Consider the following 25,075-nt stretch of genomic DNA (forward strand, 5'->3'; position numbering starts at 1 on the left):
GAAACCCACTTGCCAGACATTATCTCACTTCCTCTGATTTTGATCGAGAATTGATTTCTGGAACCATTTTGGATTTCGATCGAGATTGATTTCTGAAACAACCGTCTCTCCGATCTACAACTCGACGAAGACGATGGTTGAGTCGCCTGTCTCTTTCCTTCTTTGGTGATGTTGTTCCAGCACTCTGATGGCGGCGACGATTAGGGTTTCAAGCGATGGTTTGCAAAAGAGGGTTTCAGATCCCCCGCCGTTTAGGGTTTCAAGCGATGGCGGCGACAACAAAGAGGGAAAATAGATGGTCAATGTATCTCCAACCTCCTGAGAATCGACGAGCACCACCGACGGCACATCACAACTTCAGATCCAAAGTTTTTTTGGCTGAATGTGGCTTGATGTCGATGTCTGGATTTAAAGTTTTTTTTTCTTTGGCGTGTATGTATGACAGATAAGAGAGAGGTAAAGATAAAATAAATGGTGGTGGTGGTGGTGGAGAGTGGTGGCCGATGGTGGTGGGTCGGTATTTGTTTGTATGTGAAATAAGAAATGATGAGAAGAAGAAGATGATGGAGAGAGAGAGGTACTAGGGTGGGTGGACCTCAACTTTTTTAAGTTTCAAATTAACAAAATATTAAAAATAAATAAATAAATAAATAAAAAGGGTATTTTCGTCTTTTCACACACATTTAACATAATCTGTTAGCAAAGTTAGAGGGTGTTTGGCTAAGCTTATTTAAGCTCCTTTTTAACTTATTACCTGTTCCACATGGGTATAAGTTAAAAAGAGTTTTTGGATAAAAATAACTTATCAAGGTATTATACCGGAAATAAGTCAAAATCTATAAGTAACCCCTCACTAACTTATTAGCTTATAAGTTATAAGCTATAATTGAAGTCCAAATCTATAAGTTACCCCTCCCTAACTTATTAGCTTATAAGTTATAAGCTATAAGTTGAAAAATGCTTATGAAAAGTCATAAGCTTAGCTAAACACCCCCTTAGTCATAATGATCATTTGTGTGTAATGTTTTTTTTAGGGACTATCACAGAGAAAAATGTTTTGTGAGGACCTTTTAAGGAAAAACTGTAAAGCTAAAAAAAAATTATAATTTACTCTAAAACATAATTAAGTGAGCAAATATGTATAAAAGAAAAGATACGGTACCTTACCGTTTCGAGTCTATACCCCTAAATCAATGTAGAAACAAATTCTATCATGAAGAAAAAAAGAAAAAAAGATTTAATTTGAAATCTGTTCGAAAAAAAAATAATTGACGGTGAGTGTCAGACAGACGAAAGAATTGAAAGAGGATGGAACGAGAATCGAGGAGAAAAAGAAATAGAAAATACCCTCCAAATGATTCACAAATTAGATTCTGCAACCAAAATTTTCACTTGTTTCCATCTACGATGAGCGATTGGTTGGGCTTTTCCCTTTCCCCTCATCTTAAATTCCACCATCAGGAAGATGGCGGCGGCGGCGACTACGGTGGTGATCGGTGTTACTCGGAGCAGTGTGATTCTTCTTCCATGGGGGTTATGACTATCGATCCTTTCCATCCTTCTCCTGATCAAGGTACCTGTTGTTTATTTTCTTAGCCCTGGTTTGATTTTTAGCTTTTGAGTACTGTTTTACAATTTAGTTTCGCTAGTAGGATGGAGATTTGAAAATGGCGATGATAGCGGCGGAGGTGGTGGTGGTCCTAAGTTAGAAGATTTCTTGGGCGGTGGTTGTTATCCCATTACTGCAAAAGAAGACGAGGGCGGTGGCGGTGGTGGTGGCGGCATCAACGTTAATATGTCTCCAAACTCTAACTATCACGAATATCATCATACGGATGGTGATATTGTAGAGTCTAGAAACGCCGGTGATTGCTATTTCTCAAACCCACCGCCACCTGCACCGCATCCGCCATCGTCGCCGCCATGTTTGTTCTACTACGGCTATCCTTTTTACCCGACAAACCAAAACCCACAGCAAAATGACTTGATCCCAACGACAACAAACGGCGTCGTTGTTCCATACGACGGTGCAATCACTCCGATATCGGAGTTCAAATCGTGGTTACGTCAACCTTCAATTCCACCGCCGCCGCCGCCACAACCACCGCCATTATCACCCGATTGCGATGATCAACCTGTGAACAACGATTATCAGGAGTGCTTGTCACTAGCGGTAACACCTCCAAACGCCATCATCCCCATGCCACCGAACTCATCAGCGACTGATAATCGGAAGCGAGGGGTGTTACAGACGAAATCATCAACTAAAGGAGATGGAACCCCTCGGAAATCAATCGATAGCTTCGGCCAACGAACTTCCCGGTATCGTGGCGTCACCAGACACCGGTGGACGGGAAGATACGAAGCTCATTTATGGGATAATAGTTGTCGGAAAGAAGGTCAAACCAGAAAAGGTCGCCAAGGTAAACCTACGTTCATTCCTCCATCCACCATTCATATATAACGAACTACGTCTGATCATTCCTTCCGTTTCATGTGATATTCTGGGAATGCTTTCTCCGGCGATCGTCACCTTCATCGACATCAGTTTATCTTGGTAAGTCGACTTTCATCCCAACATGTCACCGGAGACATTACTTCCGGTTGCTACTTCATTCTTCTGAATTGTAATATATTTGTGTGTATTTAAACTATTAATTAGAAACGATGGTTTATTTTGCGACAAATATTGTTTTGTTGCTAATTACGTGATCTTCAGGGGGTTATGATAAAGAAGAGAAAGCAGCAAGAGCTTATGACTTGGCTGCTCTCAAATATTGGGGTACTACCACCCACATCAATTTCCCTGTGAGTTTTTTTTTTTTTTTTTTTTTTTTTTTTTTTTCATATATCAACATTTTGTTTGGTATAAATTCGAATTTCTCACAAAATATAATCGTTATGTGAGGGTAATTTATTAGCTAGCAACCTATGAGAAAGACCTCGAGGTGATGAAGGATATGAGCAGACAAGAATTTGTGGCCAACTTAAGAAGGTGATGCATATCAAACATATTCACGTAACGTTTTGTTATAAAGTTAGGATACTGTGTTTGTGTTTATTGGATTGTGACCTTTGACTAAAGTCAACGAAACAAAAATAACCCTAGAAATCTGTGTTACAAACGACAACCAACTAAAACCCGACATCAAAATACTATTTTTAGAACTGATTTTCGTTGGCGTGGAAATTGTTTGGATAGAGAATTATTGACATGTTAATGTAAAAATGGATACAGGAAAAGCAGTGGGTTTTCAAGAGGAGCATCTATGTACAGAGGAGTCACAAGGTAAAAGTTACTTTAAAGGAAACCGAGTATTGGGTCAATTTTTCGACTTAAAACGGGCAAATCCGGAGCAACAAAGATGCACAATGTACAAGTCATTAAAGCACGGTTGCTTCATAATGGACCGTTTTGGCTTTGTAGGGCAAAGCATGGCACATATTGGATTGAAACTTTTTCTTGATGACAAAAGAAGCATTATATGATTTTTTTGCAGTTACTTTTTGTGCCACAAACATGTGACTAGTCACATCACGTGAGCAATTTCAATCCGTTTAGGTGAAACATGCTCAATTTTTGTTACTTTGGTCAAATTATTTACTAATACTTTTAAATATTTATAATCATATTTAGTAAAATAATTATTATGATTTATGAAATTCGGAAAACATGGCAAATGGTATAAAAATGGCATATAGTTTTAAGCTCCTTTACGGTTTATTATTCATGCTTTATTTGTGGGGTCCATTCCATGTTTCTACTTTGAACATTTTCATTTATTACAAGTCAAAGCAGATGGTCAAATATTGAAAAAATATTAAAAACCAAAATGAATGCTGTCAAAATGTGTTGTAGCGATTAATAAATTGGTTAAAATATTTGCAGACACCATCAACATGGAAGGTGGCAAGCTAGAATTGGAAGGGTTGCAGGCAATAAGGACTTGTACCTTGGTACTTTCAGTAAGTTCATTCATTGTACTACATACAGTCATATACATATACTTTCACATGTATACATACACATTACTAAATATCACTTACTTTTTTATTGTTTCACTTTATAATTATAACAAATAAAATATTACTAACTGAATTTTATATTTTATAATCTTATAGGTACACAAGAGGAAGCAGCCGAGGCTTATGATATAGCAGCCATAAAATTCAGAGGGACAAGTGCTGTAACAAATTTTGACATTAGCAGATACGATGTTACAAGAATATGTTCGAGTTCAACTTTAATTGCTGGTGAGCTGGCGAAGCGTTCCCCGAGGGAAACCGGGCCCACAATGGTCGAGGGTTGCAGTGAGCCTGAGCCCATACTCGCTATAACAAATGGAGAGACTTGTGATGATTTTGTGGACATGGTATGGGATGGAAACCAGGGGCATGAAGGTGCAAATAATACCGATAACGATTCATCTGGGCCACAAAATATGGGCCCGGGTGAGTTGACTTGACTGAGGGAACAATTTCGTTTCCTCGGTCAATGAGATGAAAATGGAGTGGATGGGGCCCAATTTGGTAAACAAGGTGACTATGTCGTGTAGGAATTAGGAAAGTAGCTATTGATGTTATCATCAAAACTCAAAAATGTGTAGTTCAGGAAGTTGGTTTTAGGGCCACATGTTTGGGATTTGGGATAAAACTGTAGTTGGAAAGGTCTTGAAAAGATGTATTTTGATCCTTTGATCCAAAATTCACGATTGTTGTAAAACAAAATGGATGGGTGGATTTGAGTTATATTTTATTACTTTAGTGGGTGAAAAATGTAAAATTTGAAAACCTAGTTGGAGGACGAAACCAGATATTATTTTGGGTGAAAAGTGTGTAGTTGAACCGGTTTTGTTTATTTATGGGTTCTTATTGGGTTCAGACCTTTGTGTAATGCATTGTATTTGTATGAGAACAAAAGTTGCAATTAATTAGAGGAGGTCAGAGGCAGACATGCTGCTGCTGCTGCTGTTACTGCTGATAAGTGATAACTGAATGACTGAATCAAGTGGGTAGTGGGGAGCATCTCGCCTTTTGTGAGAGAATGAGAAATATTAGAATTTAGATTAGCAATAAGTTTGATAAGACACTACAATGCCATCATCTGGCATCTATATCTCGATAACCAATTTAATTCAAACAAAATTAACTCAACTTTTGTATGTTGTGTAATGTCCAAAGCTCAAAAGGTCGGATCTTTTTACTTTTTAGCATTTGATGATTTTGACAAATTAAATTTGAGTGTTGCTAAAAAAAATTATATTTGGGATTTTTATTATTTGTTTTTTTTTTATTTTTAATTATTAATCACATCTAATTTGAAAGTTGAAATGAACCTTAAGGTTCTATTTCAGAATTTTGCCACAAAGGTTTTAGATATTAGAAAGATTTAATCCCTAAGCACTTTCGTATTTCAGACTTTAGGACAAAGCTTTTGAATATTGCCAAATTGAGTCCCTAAGTATTTTTGCATTTCAGGTTTTTGGCACAAAGATTTTGAATATTAGCAGATTTAGTCCTTACAAATTCGTAATTATAGAAAACGTCCATCTAAAGGTTTTTTAAAAGAAACAATCCATACGTCTAACTTTTTTGTATGTTGTCATGTTTGTCGAAATTTAATTACAAAAATTGTCTTTATAGAAAAAGTCCTTATGTAGTTTTTTACATAAACAATTTATGTCTTCAAAAAAATTACAAAAAATAGCCCATATCTAATAGAAAATTTGTAGATTAGGCCTCTCGTGGGTAACCCCCCCTCCTCTCTCCTCTACAGTATATTGTCATGTTTCATCCCTATATTTTTTGAGTTTCACACTTTCGCCACAAGACTTTCATATATTTACAGGTTTTCTCTTTACACTTTTGTAATTATGCAAGATCGGCCTAACTTACTAGATAAAAGTAAACATAATAATAAGTCTAATCAAACTTAATATAATTTTTTTTTATTTTTTTTAGTTATAAATGTTCAATATCATCTTTTTAAATATTCCTATTTATATCCGTACTTATGGCTGTAAATGAACCGAACGAACACGAACGGGTCTAGTTCATATTCGTTCATTTAAGTTAGCCGAACAAATAAACGAACACAAACGGATAAACAAACGAGTTTTCTTGTTCATGTTCGTTCGTTTAACAAAATGCATTGTTGATGTTCGTTCGTTTATGTTCGTGAACATGCTAAACGAACATAAACGAATGAACATAAATGAACAAAGATAAACAAACATAATGCGAACATATATAAACATTAATGAACATATAATATAGTAATGTAATCAAATACAATAAAGCATATATGAACATAAAAGGAACTTATATGAACGAACATAAACAAACGTAAATGAACAACATAAACGAACGTTCATGAACATAATTGAACGAACGAGATCATTGTTCATGTTCATGTTCGTTCTTTTATCTAAACGAACGAGAATTTGTGTTCATGTTCGTTCATTTATTAAATAAACGAACATAATAGAACTTCCCGCCGAACGGTTCACGGACAGTTTGCTGAACGTTCGGTTCATTTACAACCCTATCTGTACTCACTGGATCATGAAAAATATCAAAATCAAAGTTTTCATACTTACTGAATCATGACAAATATCAAAATCAAAGGATGAGACGAAGAAAAAAAAATATGAATTACACATGTCAATCATTAAGGGGGTGTTTGAGACTGTTTATTTTAGGTGTTTATTGATTTATTTTAGTTGTGACTAGTAAGGATAGAGGGTGTCGACGACAGATTAAGCTAGAGGGACGGCGATATCGTCCCGGGATGAACATAAATGAACAAAGATAAACAAACATAATGCGAACATATATAAACATTAATGAACATATAATATAGTAATGTAATCAAATACAATAAAGCATATATGAACATAAAAGGAACTTATATGAACGAACATAAACAAACATAAACGAACAACATAAACGAACGTTCATGAACATAATTGAACGAACGAGACCATTGTTCATGTTCATGTTCGTTCTTTTATCTAAACGAACGAGAATTTGTGTTCATGTTCGTTCATTTATTAAATAAACGAACATAATAGAACTTCCCGCCGAACGGTTCACGGACAGTTTGCTGAACGTTCGGTTCATTTACAACCCTATCCGTACTCACTGGATCATGAAAAATATCAAAATCAAAGTTTTCATACTTACTGAATCATGACAAATATCAAAATCAAAGGATGAGACGAAGAAAAAAAAATATGAATTACACATGTCAATCATTAAGGGGGTGTTTGAGATTGTTTATTTTAGGTGTTTATTGATTTATTTTAGTTGTGACTAGTAAGGATAGAGGGTGTCGACGACAGATTAAGCTAGAGGGACGGCGATATCGTCCCGGGAAGGGGGGGGGGGGGTAAATCCAAGCATGAGTGGTACCATCAGAAGAAACCATTTGTGGGTAGAAGAACCTGCTCCTTGTACAACATGCATTAAGACTTGTACCAAATCAGTTTGTATGTTTTAATTAGTTTTGTATGTTTTTAAATTTTTGTTAATTATTTTCTATGATTTTAATTAATTTGTATTTATTTTAAAATTAAAAATCAAGTGAGTTGGAAGGGATAAGAAATATGAGTTTATATGTGATGAGATTAGAAAAATGTAAGAAAGAGGAGAGACAAAAGTTGATGTAACAGTGATGTGACATATAGGTTAAGTAGTTTGGGAGGGGTCGACACGCTCCACCTTAATAAGTCATTTTAGGTGTTTGGATAGGAAAAAAATAGAGTAAATTATATAAATCGTCCATAATACAGGTGTCAAAAGAAACGTTCGGTCATTATTTTCAAAAATTAATTCGGACCGTCTCTGTATTATTATTTTTTTCACTTGGGCATTCTCTACGGATATAAAATGACTATTTTGCCCTTAATATACTCTCTTTGTCTCTATACTTTTTTTCTCTCTCTAACTTTTCATGCTTTGGTTACTTGTATATCATGCATTAAGACTTGTACCAAATCAGTTTGTATTTTTTAATTAGTTTTGTATGTTTTTAAATTTTTGTCAATTGTTTTCTATGATTTTAATTAATTTGTATTTATTTTAAAATTAAAAATTAAGTGAGTTGGAAGGGATAAGAAATATGGGTTTATATGTGATGAGATTAAAAAAATGTAAGAAAGAGGAGAGACAAAAGTTGATGTAACAGTGATGTGACATATAGGTTAAGTAGTTTGGGAGGGGTCGACACGTTCCACCTTAATAAGTCATTTTAGGTGTTTGGATAGGAAAAAAATAGAGTAAATTATATGAATCGTCCATAATACAGGTGTCAAAAGAAACGTTCGGTCATTATTTTCAAAAATTAATTCGGACCGTCTCTGTATTATTATTTTTTTCACTTGGGCATTCTCTACGGATATAAAATGACTATTTTGCCCTTAATATACTCTCTTTGTCTCTATACTTTTTTTCTCTCTCTAACTTTTCATGCTTTGGTTACTTGTATATCATGCATTAAGACTTGTACCAAATCACTTTGTATTTTTTAATTAGTTTTGTATGTTTTTAAACTTTTGTTAATTGTTTTCTATGATTTTAATTAATTTGTATTTATTTTAAAATTAAAAATTAAGTGAGTTGGAAGGGATAAGAAATATGGGTTTATATGTGATGAGATTAAAAAAATGTAAGAAAGAGGAGAGACAAAAGTTGATGTAACAGTGATGTGACATATAGGTTAAGTAGTTTGGGAGGGGTTGACATATAGGTTAAGTAGTTTGGGAGGGGTTGACACACTCCACCTTAATAAGTCATTTTAGGTGTTTGGATAGGAAAAAAATAGAATAAATTATATGAATTGTCCATAATACAGGTGTCAAAAGAAACGTTCGGTTCTTATTTTCAAAAATTAATTTGGACCGTCTCTGTATTATTATTTTTTTCACTCGGGCCTTCCCTACAGATATAAAATGACTATTTTGCCCTTAATATATATTTTTAATTTTTTATTATTTATTTATCATTTTTTAGAATAAAATTTGTTTTGATACCCCCATCACTAACCACACCCCAACCCACCCCTCCCCTTCTCTATCCCCTTTTCCTTTTACCTTAAGTGGAAAAGAACCATTGGTGAAATTATCAATAGCTCCATCGCCTCTACGGCCACACCTCATCACAAAACTTCCACTCTTCCCTTTTCCTTCAAACGAAGATTTATAAGTGTCTAACTAAATTTTTTCCATCTAATTAGGAGCTAATACTTGAAAGAACCTCATTCCAATCAACATTAATCTCAAAACTCCTTGTTCTTGTTGAACGTGACTTTTTTCCACTTAATTAAGAGCAGAGTTTTGAATCTTTTTACCAGTCTTGGAGTTAAGTGCAAATTTTGCAGCCTCAGGAGAACAAAAAGTGACAAATCTAAAACCTCAAGATTCCCCTGATTGTTACTCGTAGATCACCTTGCGCTCAAAAAACCAGGTAGTTCATCAAAAGTATCTTTGTGTTTCTCAGAAGTTATGATCCAGCTAAGGTTACATGCATAGATCTTGTGAGGAAGTTTATCTTCATTGTTTCCCTGATTTGCTACAAACTATTATCAAAATCAGTAGTCGTAATCATGTTCCTGAATTCAACCGATTTTTGGAGATGAAAATGGATTCAAAGTTTCAAACACATTTATAAGAATGGAAGAGAGCGCAGATCCGTTATACATTCTAATGGCCTATTTAGCTTCTCATTGTAAGAAATGAGAATCCCCTACTCATGTTTGCAACTCTATCGTAAACAATTTGATCCAATGGAAATTAAGGCTACGAGAAACCAAAAATCCCCAAAATCATACAAAAGTTCTAGTAGGCACACACATTATCTCCACAGAAATTATATCGCCAACTTCTTTGAATATTTGTGATAATTTTGTAGAAGTAATCGCGTATGGCAAGTTTCTGATGTAAAGCTTACGACGATGGGGTATTATGGTGAGGTGAGGTGAGGTGAGGTAGAGGGTAGGTGGGAGTGGGGCCCATTTCCTTTTTAAAATTATAAATAATAATAATTTTGTTGAACGATAAATCTAACATACTTCTAAACTACTCCTAATACCACATATGTCCCGGACGAGACTTGAACCCTCGACATCAAAGAGGGATGACGACACCTGATACCGTTGGGCTTGAAGTGGGTGACTGTTAGTCGGATGATCTTCGCGGATGTCTACCCTAAAGATGCATGAGTAGTGTTTGGTTTGTAATGGGTGGGTGGATGTATGCTTGTGCAACAACTTCTGTATGTTCTTATCTCTTCAGTTGGGTTACATGACAATTTTGTCTTGAATAAAAGTGGGTTCGTGTGTTGCATACCTAATCGATGGCATTGTGTTGTTTGAACAAAGATCCCTTTAGTTAAGCGTCGCTTGCGGCGCCAACAAACCTTAGAGCGGTCTTTGTGGTCCATCTTGTCGTTGCGGATGCATTGATGGCATGACCCTATGATTCGTGTAATTTATTCTAAAAAATATAAGCAATTATTTACTTAAATAATGAATTTTTGATAAGTTAATCACCCGTTACTTATTTGAAACTCTTTATTGAAGATCATTGGTAGATCTACTAAGGTCTAAGGAGCCTGAGGTAGACCATGTTACCTCTCAAATTTTTAGGTATAGTGAAAAATTTTAGAATTTTTTTTTCGGTGTAGTGTAATTTTTCCGACGTATTACCTCTAAAATTTACGTGTGCTAACCTATGATATTTTATTCTGGCTCTGCCGTTGTTAAGAATTATGATTTTAGCCTTATTTTACTTTTAAAATTATATATAGCTACATATTTTTTTATTTATGATGTCATCGATTCACTATGTTCTATGTTCCATAATCTCATATTTTAACAAGTGTAAAGACAAACTGATATAGCTAATCCAGAGAGAATTACTAATCTAGCAATTTTCCCTAATTATCAATCAAAAAATAGCCAAAAAAAAAAACTATAGCCAAAGTTAGCCCCCGAAAGAGTAGATTGCTAGCGTTGACTACGGTCAACGGGGTGAAGTCTACGGTTTTAGGGCAATGGGCTACTGTTTCCTGGCCCGTCTACTTTTTCGGGGCCCATTGGCTCATAATATATAATGTATTGATTTTCAGATTAGGTCATTTTTACTACTTTTTTCTTGATTTCTCTACTGTTTTGTCTCAATGATGCACCCGAATAACAACGAGATACGTCTACTTTTATCGAATTTTTACCGTATTCTTGATTAGAAGTAGTTTTTGTTAGATTAGTGTCTAAGTCCATAACTATTTTGGTATGTACTTAACCCGATTATGTAACGCCCCGATTCTCAGGTATTGTTTAAATAAGATTTATTGGGTGAAGCTCTACTCGACGAGTTGGTTGGCCTACTCGTCGAGTAGCAGCGGGGTGGGATCGCGTGTTAAGTGACCTACTCGACGAGTCCATATTGGGACTCGGCGAGTAGGAGCTGGCAGATGAAACCCTAAATCCCGGGGTTTGCACCTCTATTTAAAGGAGCCTCAGCCTCCTTTGGCCTCTTTGCAGTCTTTGGGAGCTCCTTAAAACCCTAATACGTGTGTGTGTGTGTGTGCCATTGTGTGTTTGAAGCTTGAAAAGAGGATCTTTGGAGGGATAAGGCTTGGAGGAAAAGGAGATTGGAGCAAGTAGAGTGTGGGAATCAACACTTATCTCAGTTATCATCTTCTGGAGGTAACCAAATCGTCTTTTTCCTTGTGAATCTCTTCTATTGGTTAAGTTTTAGGGTTTTTGGTGAGATATTAAGTTGGAAAGATGAGCTATGGGCTAGATCTGAGGTTGTAACTTTAGATCTGGACCCTCCTTGGATTCTAGAAGCATAAAGTTACAATGTTGGTCATGATTGAGGTCCCTCTTGAGCATGAAGCTCCATTAAGAACTTAAAATAGGCATTTAGAGCCTTTATAGCCATGCATGCACGTAAAGTTTGCAACTTTACGTGATAAGCATGCCCTAGAAGCTTGGATCTGTGATTTGGAGCCATTGCATGGCTCAAAACAAGTCTGTATGGAAAAAGGACTGAATGGACTCGGCGAGTCGCAAGGTTGACTCGGCGAGTCACATGAAGATGGCCGTGAACTCGACGAGTTGGATGAACAACTCGGCGAGTCCGATGAAGATTACCATAAGACTCGACGAGTTGATGAACAACTCGGCGAGTCAGATGAGTTTTCCCTAGGATATGTATGCGTGTGTATCCGTCGAGTTGCAAGGAGGGAACTCGACGGGTGGCCTTAAAGTTTGATCGAGAATCGAAGGAACTCGACGAGTCACCCCGATGACTCGGCGAGTTGGAATGTGCTGCAAGGAACTCGGCGAGTAGCCGAGGGTACTCGGCGAGTTAGGGTCAACATGGACTGTTGACCTTGACTGAGGACTTTGACTTTGACCAGGGGTTGACTGGTGGGTTATGGAGTACCTTATAAGGTTAAGGACTTATGAGTATATTGTACTATGATCATAGGTGGTGGAGCCTATGTCAAGTGATACGAGAGTTGGAGTTTATCTTCCGAGTCGACATCTGCAAGGTGAGTTGTCCTCACTATATCGATAGGGTCTACGGCACCAAGGCCGGCCCTTTAATTGTTATTGTTATGGTATGTTACATGTGGTTATGATATGTTAGATCGGAATCAGGGTAGACAGTATGTTATGCTCTTATGATCCGTAAGGATTGGTATGTTAGTGACCTGCTAGGTCGGTACTCTAGTTACAAGAGAATTCTATGATTGATGATCAGTGTGATAGATATGTTTGATATTTGTATATGCCAATATATGATAGTTATGCGCACATGGTTATTTGCTTGTTGGTTGGGTTGAGGCGGTCCTTCTTTGTGCTGAAGGCCAACATACCCTATGAGCGGTCCAGGGAGACTGCAGGCCCACGAGGTGGACCAGTCATGCCGAAGGCTCGGGATAGATTTAGATAGACTGTAGGCCCAGTAGGGCGGTCCAGTCAGGCCGATGGCCAGTATGCATGTTAATTGATTGATTGTTACTGATATGGCATTGTCAGTGTGGTATTAGTATTTTGGGGGTAGCTCACTAAGCCCTCGGGCTTACAGTTTCAGTTTATCGTTTCAGGTACTTCAGGAGATCATGGCAAGGCGAAGGCGTGACCGTACCGCTCCTCATCCTTATGTTTTGATTTTGGGACACTCTGATGGATATTGATTGAAAACATTTTTGTAAACGATGTGTAACATCCAGATTCCCAGGTATCTTATTTTAAGTATTTATCTTGAGTTTTAGGGAGGGACTCGGCGAGTAGGCGCTCAGACTCACCGAGTAGGATCGCGCATTTCTTGTCTGATTTAATGAAGGACTCGACGAGTCGATGCGTGGACTCGGCGAGTCCGCGCTGTTAAGTGAAACCCTAAATCCCCGGGCATGTGCCCTATTTAAAGGCCTTTATGGCCTCCATTTGCGGCCACTTCATCCCAGAGAAACCCTAGAGAGAGCAGTAGGAGAGTTGAGAGCAAGAAGAGGTTAATACATCACTTTTGGTGTAGTTTTGCTAGAAGGAAGAAGGAAACACCCATCTAGAGCGTGAAGGGGGCTTGGATCTGGGCTAATCATCTTGAGAGTTCATCGCTGGAGGTATAATCCTTTCTATTTCATGTTGATTTGATAGATTTCATGATTTTAGGGTTTTTACCTCCATTTTATGTAAGATCTAGTGAGTATGAGGTCCCCTTTGTGTTAATAGCATCAGATTTGGACCATGAGAGGTCCATAGAGTCACTATCCCTCAGCTTTATGCAAGCAAATGAGAGTTTGGGGACTAGGTTGCCATTTTTAGAGTTATTTCTCCATTTGTGACTTGATGTGGGTTGCATGCACGTAAAGGTTGCACCTTTACGTGACATTTGAACACTTGAAGGGTAGATCTGATAGTTAGGGAAGCAGATCTGACCTTAGAAGGCCATTTTAGTAAGAACATGGAAGCAAGTCGCCGAGTCCATAAGTGGACTCGACGAGTCGAGTCGGGGTTGCCCCGCGATTCGTGACAGGTGTAACCCGTCGAGTGAGACGATGACTCGAAGAGCCAAGAGAGGCTGAAAGGATTCAGAGGACCCGCTTGGACTCGCCGAGTCACCCTTGTGCACTCGACGAGTCGGGTCAAAGTTTGACCGTTGACTTTCGTTGACTTTAGGGTTCTGGTCAAGACTGATTCAAGAGAGTTCAGGGAAGGGTAGAATGGCCTTCTACCCAATCTGTAGAGATGAGGCTATGAGAGAATATTGATCGGGAATGTTATTTGAATAATAGGAGGAGGCTAGGTCGGGACGTTGAGCACGAGAGTTTATCCGACTTCATTGAGGTGAGTCTTCTCACTATACTGTACCTGGAAGGGTACCTATGTGTGACCGGAAGGTCTTGTATGCTATGATGTATGTGCTATATGCGGTTATGTGATATGTATGTGCTATGTATGTTATGTATGGTAAGGACCGGAAGGTCAGGATGATATGGACCGGAAGGTCAGGAGGTTACAGACCGGAAGGTCGATATGGGTAGGACCGGAAGGTCTACCAGGATTCGGGACGGAAGTCCCCTGAGACACATGGATCGGAAGATCCTACAGAGTTATGGCCTGGAAAGGCGTATGTGTGGTATGTGGTATTTTGGGGAACTCCCTAAGCATTTATGCTTACAGTTGTTGTGTTATGTGTTTCAGGTACTAGCGAGGATCGCGGGAAGGCGCCGACATGATCCGTACACACTTATGGAGTTTATGTTATTGAGATTCTGGGACATGTTTTGTTATGACACAGTGGATACATTATGTTTGTCATTATCGTGTGATTGAAAGTATGATTTAAAAATGAAAATTTACGTCGTTACAAGTTGGAATAATAGGTTGGACAAATTCTATGGGGAAGCCCATTAGAAATCGTCCAAGGCATGTTCCAGAAGGGGTCCATGGGCTGCTTAGGGCTTAAGCAGTCAAATTAGGGTTTCCTTGTTGGATAACCCTAATAGCCTAAGTATATAAGGAACCCTTGGGCACCAAAAACGTGGCTAACACTTGGATTAGGGTTTCCAGCCGTTTTTGGTGCCTCCTCTCTCTTCTCTCCTTCATCCAATTGCTTAGTGGTGTTTGTGACTCCATTAGAGGTGCAACACTTGAGGCACTAAGCTTTCTGAAGCCAAGGATTGATTGTTATTGCTATATAACAATCAAAGGTAAGATCTAAACCCTAATTTCAGTTATAGTTTATTAGATCTAGGGTTTATGGCTTTGGATTATCAATTGCATGTTCATTAGACAAACTAGATCCAAAGCTATTAGGGTTTGCATGTATACCATAGGATTGATGTATTGCTCGAAACCCATCAGTGGTATCAGAGCCTAGGGCTGTTTGGTTGATGTATTTGATGCTATATTTGATTATTCAAGCTTAAAATCGAAAAAATTGAGTTTCTGGGGGCTGGACTAGCCGAGTCCATGGCTGAACTCGCCGAGTCCACTGTGAACTCGACGAGTCCAGTGCTGACTCGACGAGTCTGAGACGCAGAATGCTGTTTTTGCGGGATTTTGACCTGTTTTGGCTGTGGATAATTACCTAAAACGTTTTTTGTCAATAAAATCCGAATTTTATCTATATTGGGTGATTATCCTTGCCAAAATAGAAGATAATTGTCAAAATTTAGATAATCTTTTGTTTTATAAGATAAAGATTGATTATTTGTAATTTAGATTTGAATTATCTTCTGGAAAAGTTTCAATTTTCCCCTTTAGGTTTATAGTTTAAATTTGAACTTGAAAGTTTTGTTTTTGAAATTTAAATAGTTAAACCCTAGTGTTTTGAAAAGTTTCAAAACTTGTCCTCAAGTTTTGGAATTTAAATTTTTGATTAAAAGTTTTTTTGAAAGATTTAAATTCTAAACCCTAATGTTTTGAAAAGTTCAAAACTTGCCCTCAAGTTTTGGAATTTAAAATTTTGATTAATAGTTTAATTATGTAATATTTAAATTCTAAAACCCTAGTATTTTTTGAAAAAGTTCAAATTACACCCTTATGGTTTTATTAATTAATTAAGGTGTATCATTAAAAGAGATTTAATAAACCCATAAAGTTTTGGTTTACATTTAATTAAATTAAAAGTATAATTTATTAAATTAGACCACCTAGTATTTTAAAAGTGTAAAATACACCCTATACTATATATAACATTAAAAGTCTAATATTATATATAGTAAACAGTCAGTCTTACCGTTAGTAGGCCTCATTCACGAAGCTGGTCTATAAGGGGTGTTTAAGGAAATTGCCTATAAAATGGCGATTAAATGGGTATCCACTCTTACCCACCGCACTCTTGACTAGTGGAGGGTTGTTAGCCGAACGGGTAGGATAGGACGAAACCTTCTATTACATGTATAATGAAGTACAAAGTAACTAAATGCTTTTACAAATTCCCAAATCATAGTTACTTTAGGTAAAAATGTGAAATTGTATGCTAATCCATGGAATTACACTTCACACCCTTGCCAAACGTTAGTGGAGCGTGCGTGGTTAACCGGCACACTAATTTGGGGTTGACATTGGTAGTGAAGGGTGGCTCAATGTTTATCATAGATCAATGGAGCGTGTGTGGTTAACCGGCACATTGATTAGGTGATAGTAGCATTGAGTGCATCACGTAGATTCGTATGGTTATTCACACCTTGTTTGTGATCCTCGGCATCCCAGTCGCAAATTTGAAGGGCATAATCGAGAATAAACATGCCATTGAAAAGTTCAATGAATCTCAAAAGATCTAGGAGTTTCAATTCATTTAAAACTTAAACTTCTTTTTCGTTTTTCATGGTGGAAATTGGTAAATCGTCATTTACCTACCTTCAAATATTCTACAACTAGATTACGACATCCCTCTTCTAGGTTGTAGAGTATTGTGTTGGATCTTAGCCTTGATGTTTCATTTGGGTGTTACATCAAGGATTATTATCAACTAACTTGAATTTTCTCCCGTTTTGTAGATGTCTAAATCTTACAATGGTCTTCCCAAGTCCCTTGGAACAAGCTTTCCAAATGAAGATGACGTTCCACGATACGATCAAGGAAATGAGAGTCATGCTTCACTTCCTCCACCTCCTCCAATTATTCTCCCTAACCCACAAGTTCAAAGGCTTGAAAAGTTCAAGCTCACTCAAGCCCTATTGGCAAGTAAACACGAAGATGGGAAACCTGTGTGTGCACACGTCTTGGAGATAAAATCACACATTGACAGGTTAAGGATGATGGGTGTCGAGATTTCAGGTGAGTTGGCTGTTGACTGGGTTCTTCAGTCGCTTCCTGAATCATATAGTGAGTTCGTTAGAGAGTACTATATGATGGACCATGACGTGACCCTTATTGATTTGACCTATTTGCTTATAGCTGCTGAATCAGAAATGATTTGGCGTGCTGATCAAGCAAATTTGTCTGGTGAATCAAACTCCCAAACTTCAATGGACATTGAAAATGGCGACATTGGAAATCCAGAAAAGGTAAATTCTGAGATAGTTCCTTGTGCCATTCCAAAAGAGTCCATTTGCTTCTACTGCCAAGAGAAGGGGCATTGGAGACGAAGCTGCCCTGTTTACCTGAGAGATCTAAGAGATGGGAGAGTCAAGACGTATGGCTCTACTTCAGGTAAAATCCACTAACTAACTCTGTAAGTTCCTATTTTTGATTCTTGATACATGATGTGATAATATTACATTTTGATGTTTTGCAGGATCGAAGAAAAGAGAGGAAGCTTAAGGAAGAAGCGTGCTGAATCTGATCATGAAGAAATGGATTTCGATCGCATGGATTCGAAGATCAGATTTTTGAGCTGCTACTCTAGAGTTAGGATAGATTGATAAGAAATATGTAATAGCATAGTTTTTCAGTTGAATTGCATTGTAAGGACAAATTTTTCCGCAATAAAATAAATTTTGATTTTGTCTTATTTATTTATCCTTGCAATGGTGTGTATGAAAAATTGATGTTTAATTGTTTCTATTATTAGCAATAATGGATTTGATTCTTAAATATGTTATTTGTGGAAATGTCGAGAATTTTCCAAATAAGGGAAGATTCTCATCGCCCAAATTTCAATTGGACAGAAACTTGGAATCATACAACTTGGTTGCGTGATGAATGAGAAACTTCATATTTGGAAATTAGACTAATTCTTTGACAAAGTGTCAAGAGAAGGACTAGGAGATCGAGTACACTAGGTTGTGCGTTGATCAAGTTCCCCACAAGAGTGATAAAGATATTCGTCATGATTTACTAAAGTTTAGTAAATATGGTTATACTTATAAGATTAAGTATAATTCTGAGTTAATTGAAAGAGTTTCAATCAATAGCAGAACGAATAAGAAGAATCAAGTAGGCAGAAAGATAAAAGTTTCTCTATTCTAAGAAGAAGGGAGAGTACCTTTTATTGTGTTTTATGATAAGTCTTAATGATTAAGAACTATTTCTCAATTGGTCCTCTAAGTGAGTCTTAGTGCATTTGTATGTCTAAGAAGAGGAATCGAGAATTATGGAAATAGTTAAATCAATAAGTCAATCATACTTCGTTCCAATATCAAGTCTTAAGAGTTATACTCCAAGATTGTGACTTGAGTGTCAAGTCTTAAGTAGGTTTATAACACTCGTCAAATGTGGAATTTGGAAAAGTTTTCTTATTCTTGCACATTTGAAATTGGTAAGTTGTGATGTTTTGGATAAGACAAAGACCAACCAGGACCAATTGTGTGAAGTGTTAAGCTTGACAAAAGGCTACACTAACTCTTGAATATTTGTTTGTCAAGAAATATTTCTTGACAAGAGAATCTTATATGTCAAGGAGTCAGTGGGAGTCTTAATGGTCTTGAAAAGTTTCAAGAACAAATCAAAAGTAAACCTAGTTAATCATCACTAGTGCACGACTTGAGGTTTATAACCTATCGTGTTGACATAATCTTGTTTCTGTGCCATTCCAGTTTAAGTCATCTATGCATATGAGTTCTGTGAGTTCTCAAATGATTGCATAAAGGCAAGGCACCCTAATCAATGGAAAGTACATTGATAAGGTAAGGGTGAGCTTGTTAACAACCTGGAAGCAATGGTGGGCATTCATGCTGCCATAAGGCGATAAATCAAGATTGAACAAGTTCAATCCATATGAGTTGGATTTGTCGCAAACATTGTCTTATGATTGTTGTTATGACAAATTCGCATGGATAGTGAAAGAACCCCTTTCTATACTTTCATATTTCTGAAAGACCCAACTTTCATACTTGACCATATAGTTACTCCAAAACATGCTACATGCATATTCATAAAACAATATTTTATATTGATAAAGCGGTTACAAACTATTGGATACAAACCCACTATTTCATAGTGTTATATATTACATAACTTCCCAGGATTCTATAGATTTATACATATGGGAGTGCAAAATACAATAGTTTCAAACTATTCGAAAATCTTCTATCAATACAGTAGTTTCAAACTATTTAAAAAATCTGCTACCAGTATATAACTATACTGGATGCTTATCTCCTGCAAATTAGTTAAACATTGAGAGGGGTAAGCGGTTGCGCTTAGTGAGTTCAATAATAGATACAATATAACGTTATGCCATATATATATACTATAATATGCCAGAAGCAAAGAGGAACAAGGGACAACAAAGGCATAATGCGAAAAGCTTTCCATATTAATCAATGAGACATAACAAATTCCATACTTGATATAAAATCAATAAAGTTTCAGCACAAATGGCACAGTAAATGCTCAAGAATATCATTTTGCTAGAATATTTAGGCTTTCAGCCTTATCTTAGCATACTACCGAAGCCAAAGTGATGCCTATGTCATACACTTCATGGTCAACGGTTCATACCAATACCCAAGTGATGCTTATGTCATACACTTCAAGTCAGAGGTACAACCTTGCTATAAAATAGCAGATACAACAACTCGAGATGATAACATGGAAAAGCACATAGCACATATAACACATAACATACAATTGTTCCTATATATTAAACTCACCGAGAAATAACCGGGGGTCAAAATAGTAATTTAGGCAGCACTTCGGCTTTAAATATGACTTTCTTCGTTGAAAACCGGGCTCTGCGAAGGTAGGGCTTCGAAACCGAAAAGATAAATTTTTCGGGCTTCTCGGGAATCTCGGGGCGCGTTTCGGGCTTTGGAATAAGTACCGGGGCTTCGGGGGATGTCGGGATAGTAAAAGTATTGAAAAATGGTGAAAAAGTGTGAAATTTCCAAAGTTAGCCGAGAGGGTTCGCACCCTCCTATTTATAGGAGGCGAAGGTCTTCGGCCGAAGGGAGGAGGAGCAGCTGGCGGCTCGCGAGAGGACCAGATGGCGCGCATGCGAGGGCTCCAGGTGGCTCGCTTCGGACGCAACAGGCGTCTTCGGATGCGAGGAGTCACCGGGTGACTAAGCAGCTTCGGACGACTCATCGCGACACGCGTCGGATCCGGGCGAGGGTGAGTCACGACGTCGGAAACGAGGCGGACACGACATCGGACCAATCAGAAGGTGCCAGCGAGGCTGCGGTCCAATCAGAAATTGCCACGTGGATCAACACTATTCATGCGAAAATTAAATGAAAATGTGCCCAATCTTGTAAAATCCATAACTTTCTCATACGAGCTCCGTTTTTGACGTTCTTTATATGCACGCGTAGAGAAAATTATGCTCTACAACTTTCATTTAGACTTCGTCGGAAAATTTTGACTTTATTTTTATATTATTATTTTTAATAGACCGGGACTGGTAAATCCGTTAAAAATTCATAACTTCTTCATCCGACGTCCGTTTTCGTCAGACTTTTTACCATTGTACTGCTAATGACGAGACCTTCGATTCTCGTTTAGGTTGTGTCGGTTAAAAATCACTCGATCTAAAATTCGAGTTTTTAGCTGTCTACTGCTACGCTGAAACTTGTAAAAATCATAACTTCCTCATACGAAGTCAGATTTTGGCGTTCTTTTTATCGAACTTCTCGGTTTAATGAATACTACGACTTTCATTTAGATCACTAAGGCTAAAAAGTAGTTTATCAAAAACTCACTTTTTACGTCATTCGGCACCGTGCCGGTTTTATCGCAGATCTTCGATTGGTCATAACTTCTTCGTTATAACTCGGATTTCGACGAGGTTTTCGCCTGCGTGTTTCTAACGAGATTATCTACAACTTTCAACAATAAAATTTTACTTATTTCAAGTTTTATATTTTCGCTGAATTTCACTATTTAGCTTTTAATTGAAATCTCATAAGATTTCCAATAATTTATGAGTGATTCTAAACATAGTTTTACCTTATTTCTAGTAAAAACTATCTGTTAGAACTCAGTACTCAATATCACATAATATTTCATAATATTATTTATATAAAACACGATCTCAAAACGTGTATGTTACAGATAGGAACACATACACTTTAAAATCTAAGTGTCATAAGGTTTCCCTCCTTCATGAAAATGATTGTAAGGAAATGCTTTCACTAAGAAAATTTTTTAAGAAGATTGCAATTGTGAAAATTGTATTCTCAAATTCGATTATGATTACGACATCCCTCTTCATAGTTCGAATTGTGAGATTTGGCAATTAGTCTGAACATCTGGGACTTAGTAACATAAATTCTGAATTGTTTAGACACACATGTGAGCTATCTAAGGCAAAGGTGTATGAGCTTAAAAAGCTTAGATAAAGGCTTATCAAAGCATTAGGTATTAGAAATATGAACTTAAGGAATTCAATAAGCATTGTTTTCTGGAAGTTCAATTGCTTTCTGAATACATGTCAAAGCTAGTGGGAGCATAAGTGTTATGCTGGTAAGAAAATAATCATCATTTTAGTGGGAGCATGATTATTATGGTAAGTATTGCAAGTTAGCGATATTAATTATAGAAAACAAGAGTTATACTTTGCAAAGTCGCAAGGGTTGAAAAGTTGTTTTGCTATAATTAAGGGATATAATATTATACTTCGTTTCAAAATCTAAAGCTTAGACCGAGAAATTTTAATAAATTTAGTCAAGGATACATAATGCATTCTCAAAATTCGATTATGATTACGGCAGCCCTCTTCATAACTCGAATTGCGAGAACGTGGCACATAAAATATTATGGCAGAAGGATGATAAAGTATCATGCCTTTATGTGAGACATTATGCTTCGGGTATAGGATCGATTGCATATGCTATAATATTTGACCATTCTAAATTTTCCAAATGCCTAGCACATTAAGTGGGAAAGGGACTAGAATCGGTTTTGACTAAAATAATTAAACAACTATCAAAGGACGATCTGAGGTTCACTGAGGATTTGTCGATTGTGAGTAGTTGGAAGTATAGTGCTGGATGGACTATATTGACATTATTATGAACAGATAAGATTCTATTAAGAATGAGTTGTCATATGGCAAATATGGAAATGTTTCCATTAATGGGAGTTGGAAATTAAGAATTTATGTCTAGATTAGAAAATTTTATGCAAAAAGGATGTTCAAAGGAATGTACTTTGAGTGAGAGACATCACATCTGTATAATTGTTTTGTAACAATTTCTGATAGAGTACCTTGTGATTTCATTGGCCGAGTCTTTGTGACTTCACGAAAGGATTGTTGCATAAAACGTTAGAATCTGACATATTCTAAAAGTGGCAAGAATTTGGTATTCTTATGCTAATGATAAGGATTGGGAATTGTGAAATGAGTTTCATTGGAAAGGTTTTCAATTGATCTATTTCACAAAGTAAGGATCATAGGTAACATAGTGTGCATGCTCGGAGCATGGGACAACTATTGTTGTAATTCAAGTAATAAGTTGATTATCCGAAACATTAAACAATGAATAATGAGTAGTCAATATGGTGTTTAAATAAAAGTGTTTTATTTACGCTCAAAAGTTTTGGGGCCATATAGGATTAAGTATTATCGTTGTGTTTCATTTTGCATGTTTTGACTTCCAGAATAACTGGGTTATTCGAACCTCCACAGTCGGTCATACGTTGGAAGTAGGTATGAAGGAAGACTGTCATGAATCTGTCTGTAGATTGTCTAAAGTGTTTAGACATAGCACAAGTTTGCTGCAGAGTTCATGAGTGCTTTGATAAGATTAAAGTATTGGATTAAACCCATGCTCACTTGAATCACTTCATGGATTCATCACGGGTGATTAGTGAGACGATAACAATGTATATTCTTGAAACCGAGACGTGTGAGTTGTTATTTTCTGGTCGGTTGCACATTGATTAAGTAAACGCACCAGTAACTTGGTGTTATAAAACTTATTGTTGTGTGTGATTCGATTAGTAGGTGCAAGCAAGCATTTGAGTCAAAGTTTATCCATTCCTTTTACCCAAAGTGGGATAAAAGCGATATATGTGGGCCCCTCGATGATTTAGTGATGACACCCTAAGCGCTTGGCCAAGCCGGGACTAAGTTGATGTGTTCAATTGTAGTCTGTTGTCAGTAGTCATAAATCAGATGTCGGGAAACAATACATAGACAGAGAGAATGATTTAAATCCATGTCTCTGTTGGATTAGGTGTCTAAGCCCATAACTATAATTGGTATGTACTTGAATTGATAGCAGCACAGTCCTTTTGGGTTGCCCTCAACCTAGCAACTGGACAAGGAAATTATGAAAGGAGAGATATTAATTTATAAGATTAATAAATTAATATAAATGATTTATTAATATGTTAATGGATTAATATATTAATTAGAAATCATTATGTTTAATTAATTGTTAGCCATAAATTAATCAGAATTAATTTTGGGGTTAAAAGAATTAATTATAAAGTGTGGGGACTAGTTTGCAATTAACTAATAGTTGAGTGGAAGGTTCCAGAACCCCCTTGGAAGGGGGTGGACGAAAACCCTAGGGGAAACCCTAGAGAATTCGTCCAAGGGCTCCAAGATAAGGCCTTGGGTCTTGCTTAGGCCCTAAGCAAAGGATAACTAGGGTTTTCCCTCAACTATTTAAGGAGCCTCCTGGCTCACATTTTGTGTACTGATTCTTTGGAAGAATACCTTGGCCGAAATTGCATACTCCCTCTCCTCTCTCTTCTTCTACTTTCCTTCTTGCTAGTCATTGGGTGTGATTCCATTAGAGGCATTACACTTGTGGTGCTAAAGCTTCCAAGAAGATCAAGATCAAGATCAAGGGAATATCAATTGTTTGCTATAACAATTGAAAGGTATGTAAACCCTAAACCCTAGTTTACTATTTTCGAAAATAGCCTCTCTCTCCTCTAGGGTTCTTGTTTTGCAATTCAAAGTTATATGTTCAATAGTTAAAACATAGATCCAAAGTAGGTTGCATGTGAACTTAGGAATTGTTTTTCTAGTTTATTTGTTTTACCTAAAACCCATCAGTGGTATCAGAGCCATTGTTGTTTTAAATTGAATTGCTACAATTGTTGAATTGCAAATTAGGGTTTATAGCTATTAAACCCTAAAGGCCAATTTTTCGATTTCTAGGGTTTTGGATCAAAGGGTTTTTTTTCGAAAACCCTAGCCTCCAAAGAACCCTAATCGAAATTAGGGTTAGGGTTTTGAAAACCCTAGCCTCCTCCCTTGTAAATTTCGAAATATGCTAGAGGATAACTAGGGTTTCTTGTTTTTGGATAATTGTTACTTAATTAGATTAATTGGATAATTACCCTTACCCTATTTTTCGAAATTTAGAGGGATAAGGATTAGGATTAAATTAATGGATTAATTTAATTAGATAATCCTTACAAGATTTAATAATTTGATTAATAGTTAATTAAAAGATAAATATTAAATCTAGTTAATTGGTTTATTTAAATTTAAATTTAATAGCTTAAATTTCGAAATTTATAAACCCTTGAAGTTTTAAAATGTTTTAAAACACACCTTATATATATATTATAATTAAAAGTTTAATATTATATATGTATAAGAATATGGTCAGTCAAATCGTTAGTATGCCTCATTCACAAAGCTAATCTATAAGGGGGGTATAAGGAAACTGCCTATAAAATGGTAGTTGAATGGGTGTCCACTCTCAC

General features: G+C 36.7%; 1 protein-coding gene across 1 annotated transcript; it reads left to right on the plus strand.

The window, feature by feature from the left end:
* Positions 1-1,215: 1,215 nt before the first annotated feature.
* Positions 1,216-4,858, plus strand: LOC145145407 (uncharacterized). The gene is made up of 8 exons (XM_079074934.1): positions 1,216-1,573; positions 1,650-2,423; positions 2,549-2,557; positions 2,720-2,808; positions 2,922-2,995; positions 3,239-3,289; positions 3,890-3,966; positions 4,123-4,858. The coding sequence occupies exons 1-8, from the start codon at positions 1,309-1,311 to the stop codon at positions 4,464-4,466; spliced, it is 1,683 nt and encodes a 560-aa protein (XP_078931060.1). The 5' UTR covers positions 1,216-1,308; the 3' UTR covers positions 4,467-4,858.
* The last annotated feature ends 20,217 nt before the right edge of the window (positions 4,859-25,075 follow it).

This window comes from Lactuca virosa, chromosome 1, assembly GCF_052849685.1.
Source record: "Lactuca virosa cultivar CGN04683 chromosome 1, Lactuca_virosa_CGN04683_v6, whole genome shotgun sequence".
Lineage (NCBI taxonomy): Eukaryota > Viridiplantae > Streptophyta > Magnoliopsida > Asterales > Asteraceae > Lactuca > Lactuca virosa.

Coding starts and splice junctions, on each gene's coding strand:
- LOC145145407 (XM_079074934.1), top strand. CDS start 1,309: ATGGAACGAGAATCGAGGAGAAAAAGAAATAGAAAATACCCTCCAAAT. Junction 1,574..1,649: donor CCATCCTTCTCCTGATCAAG/GTACCTGTTGTT, acceptor TAGTTTCGCTAG/TAGGATGGAGATTTGAAAAT. Junction 3,290..3,889: donor ATGTACAGAGGAGTCACAAG/GTAAAAGTTACT, acceptor AAATATTTGCAG/ACACCATCAACATGGAAGGT.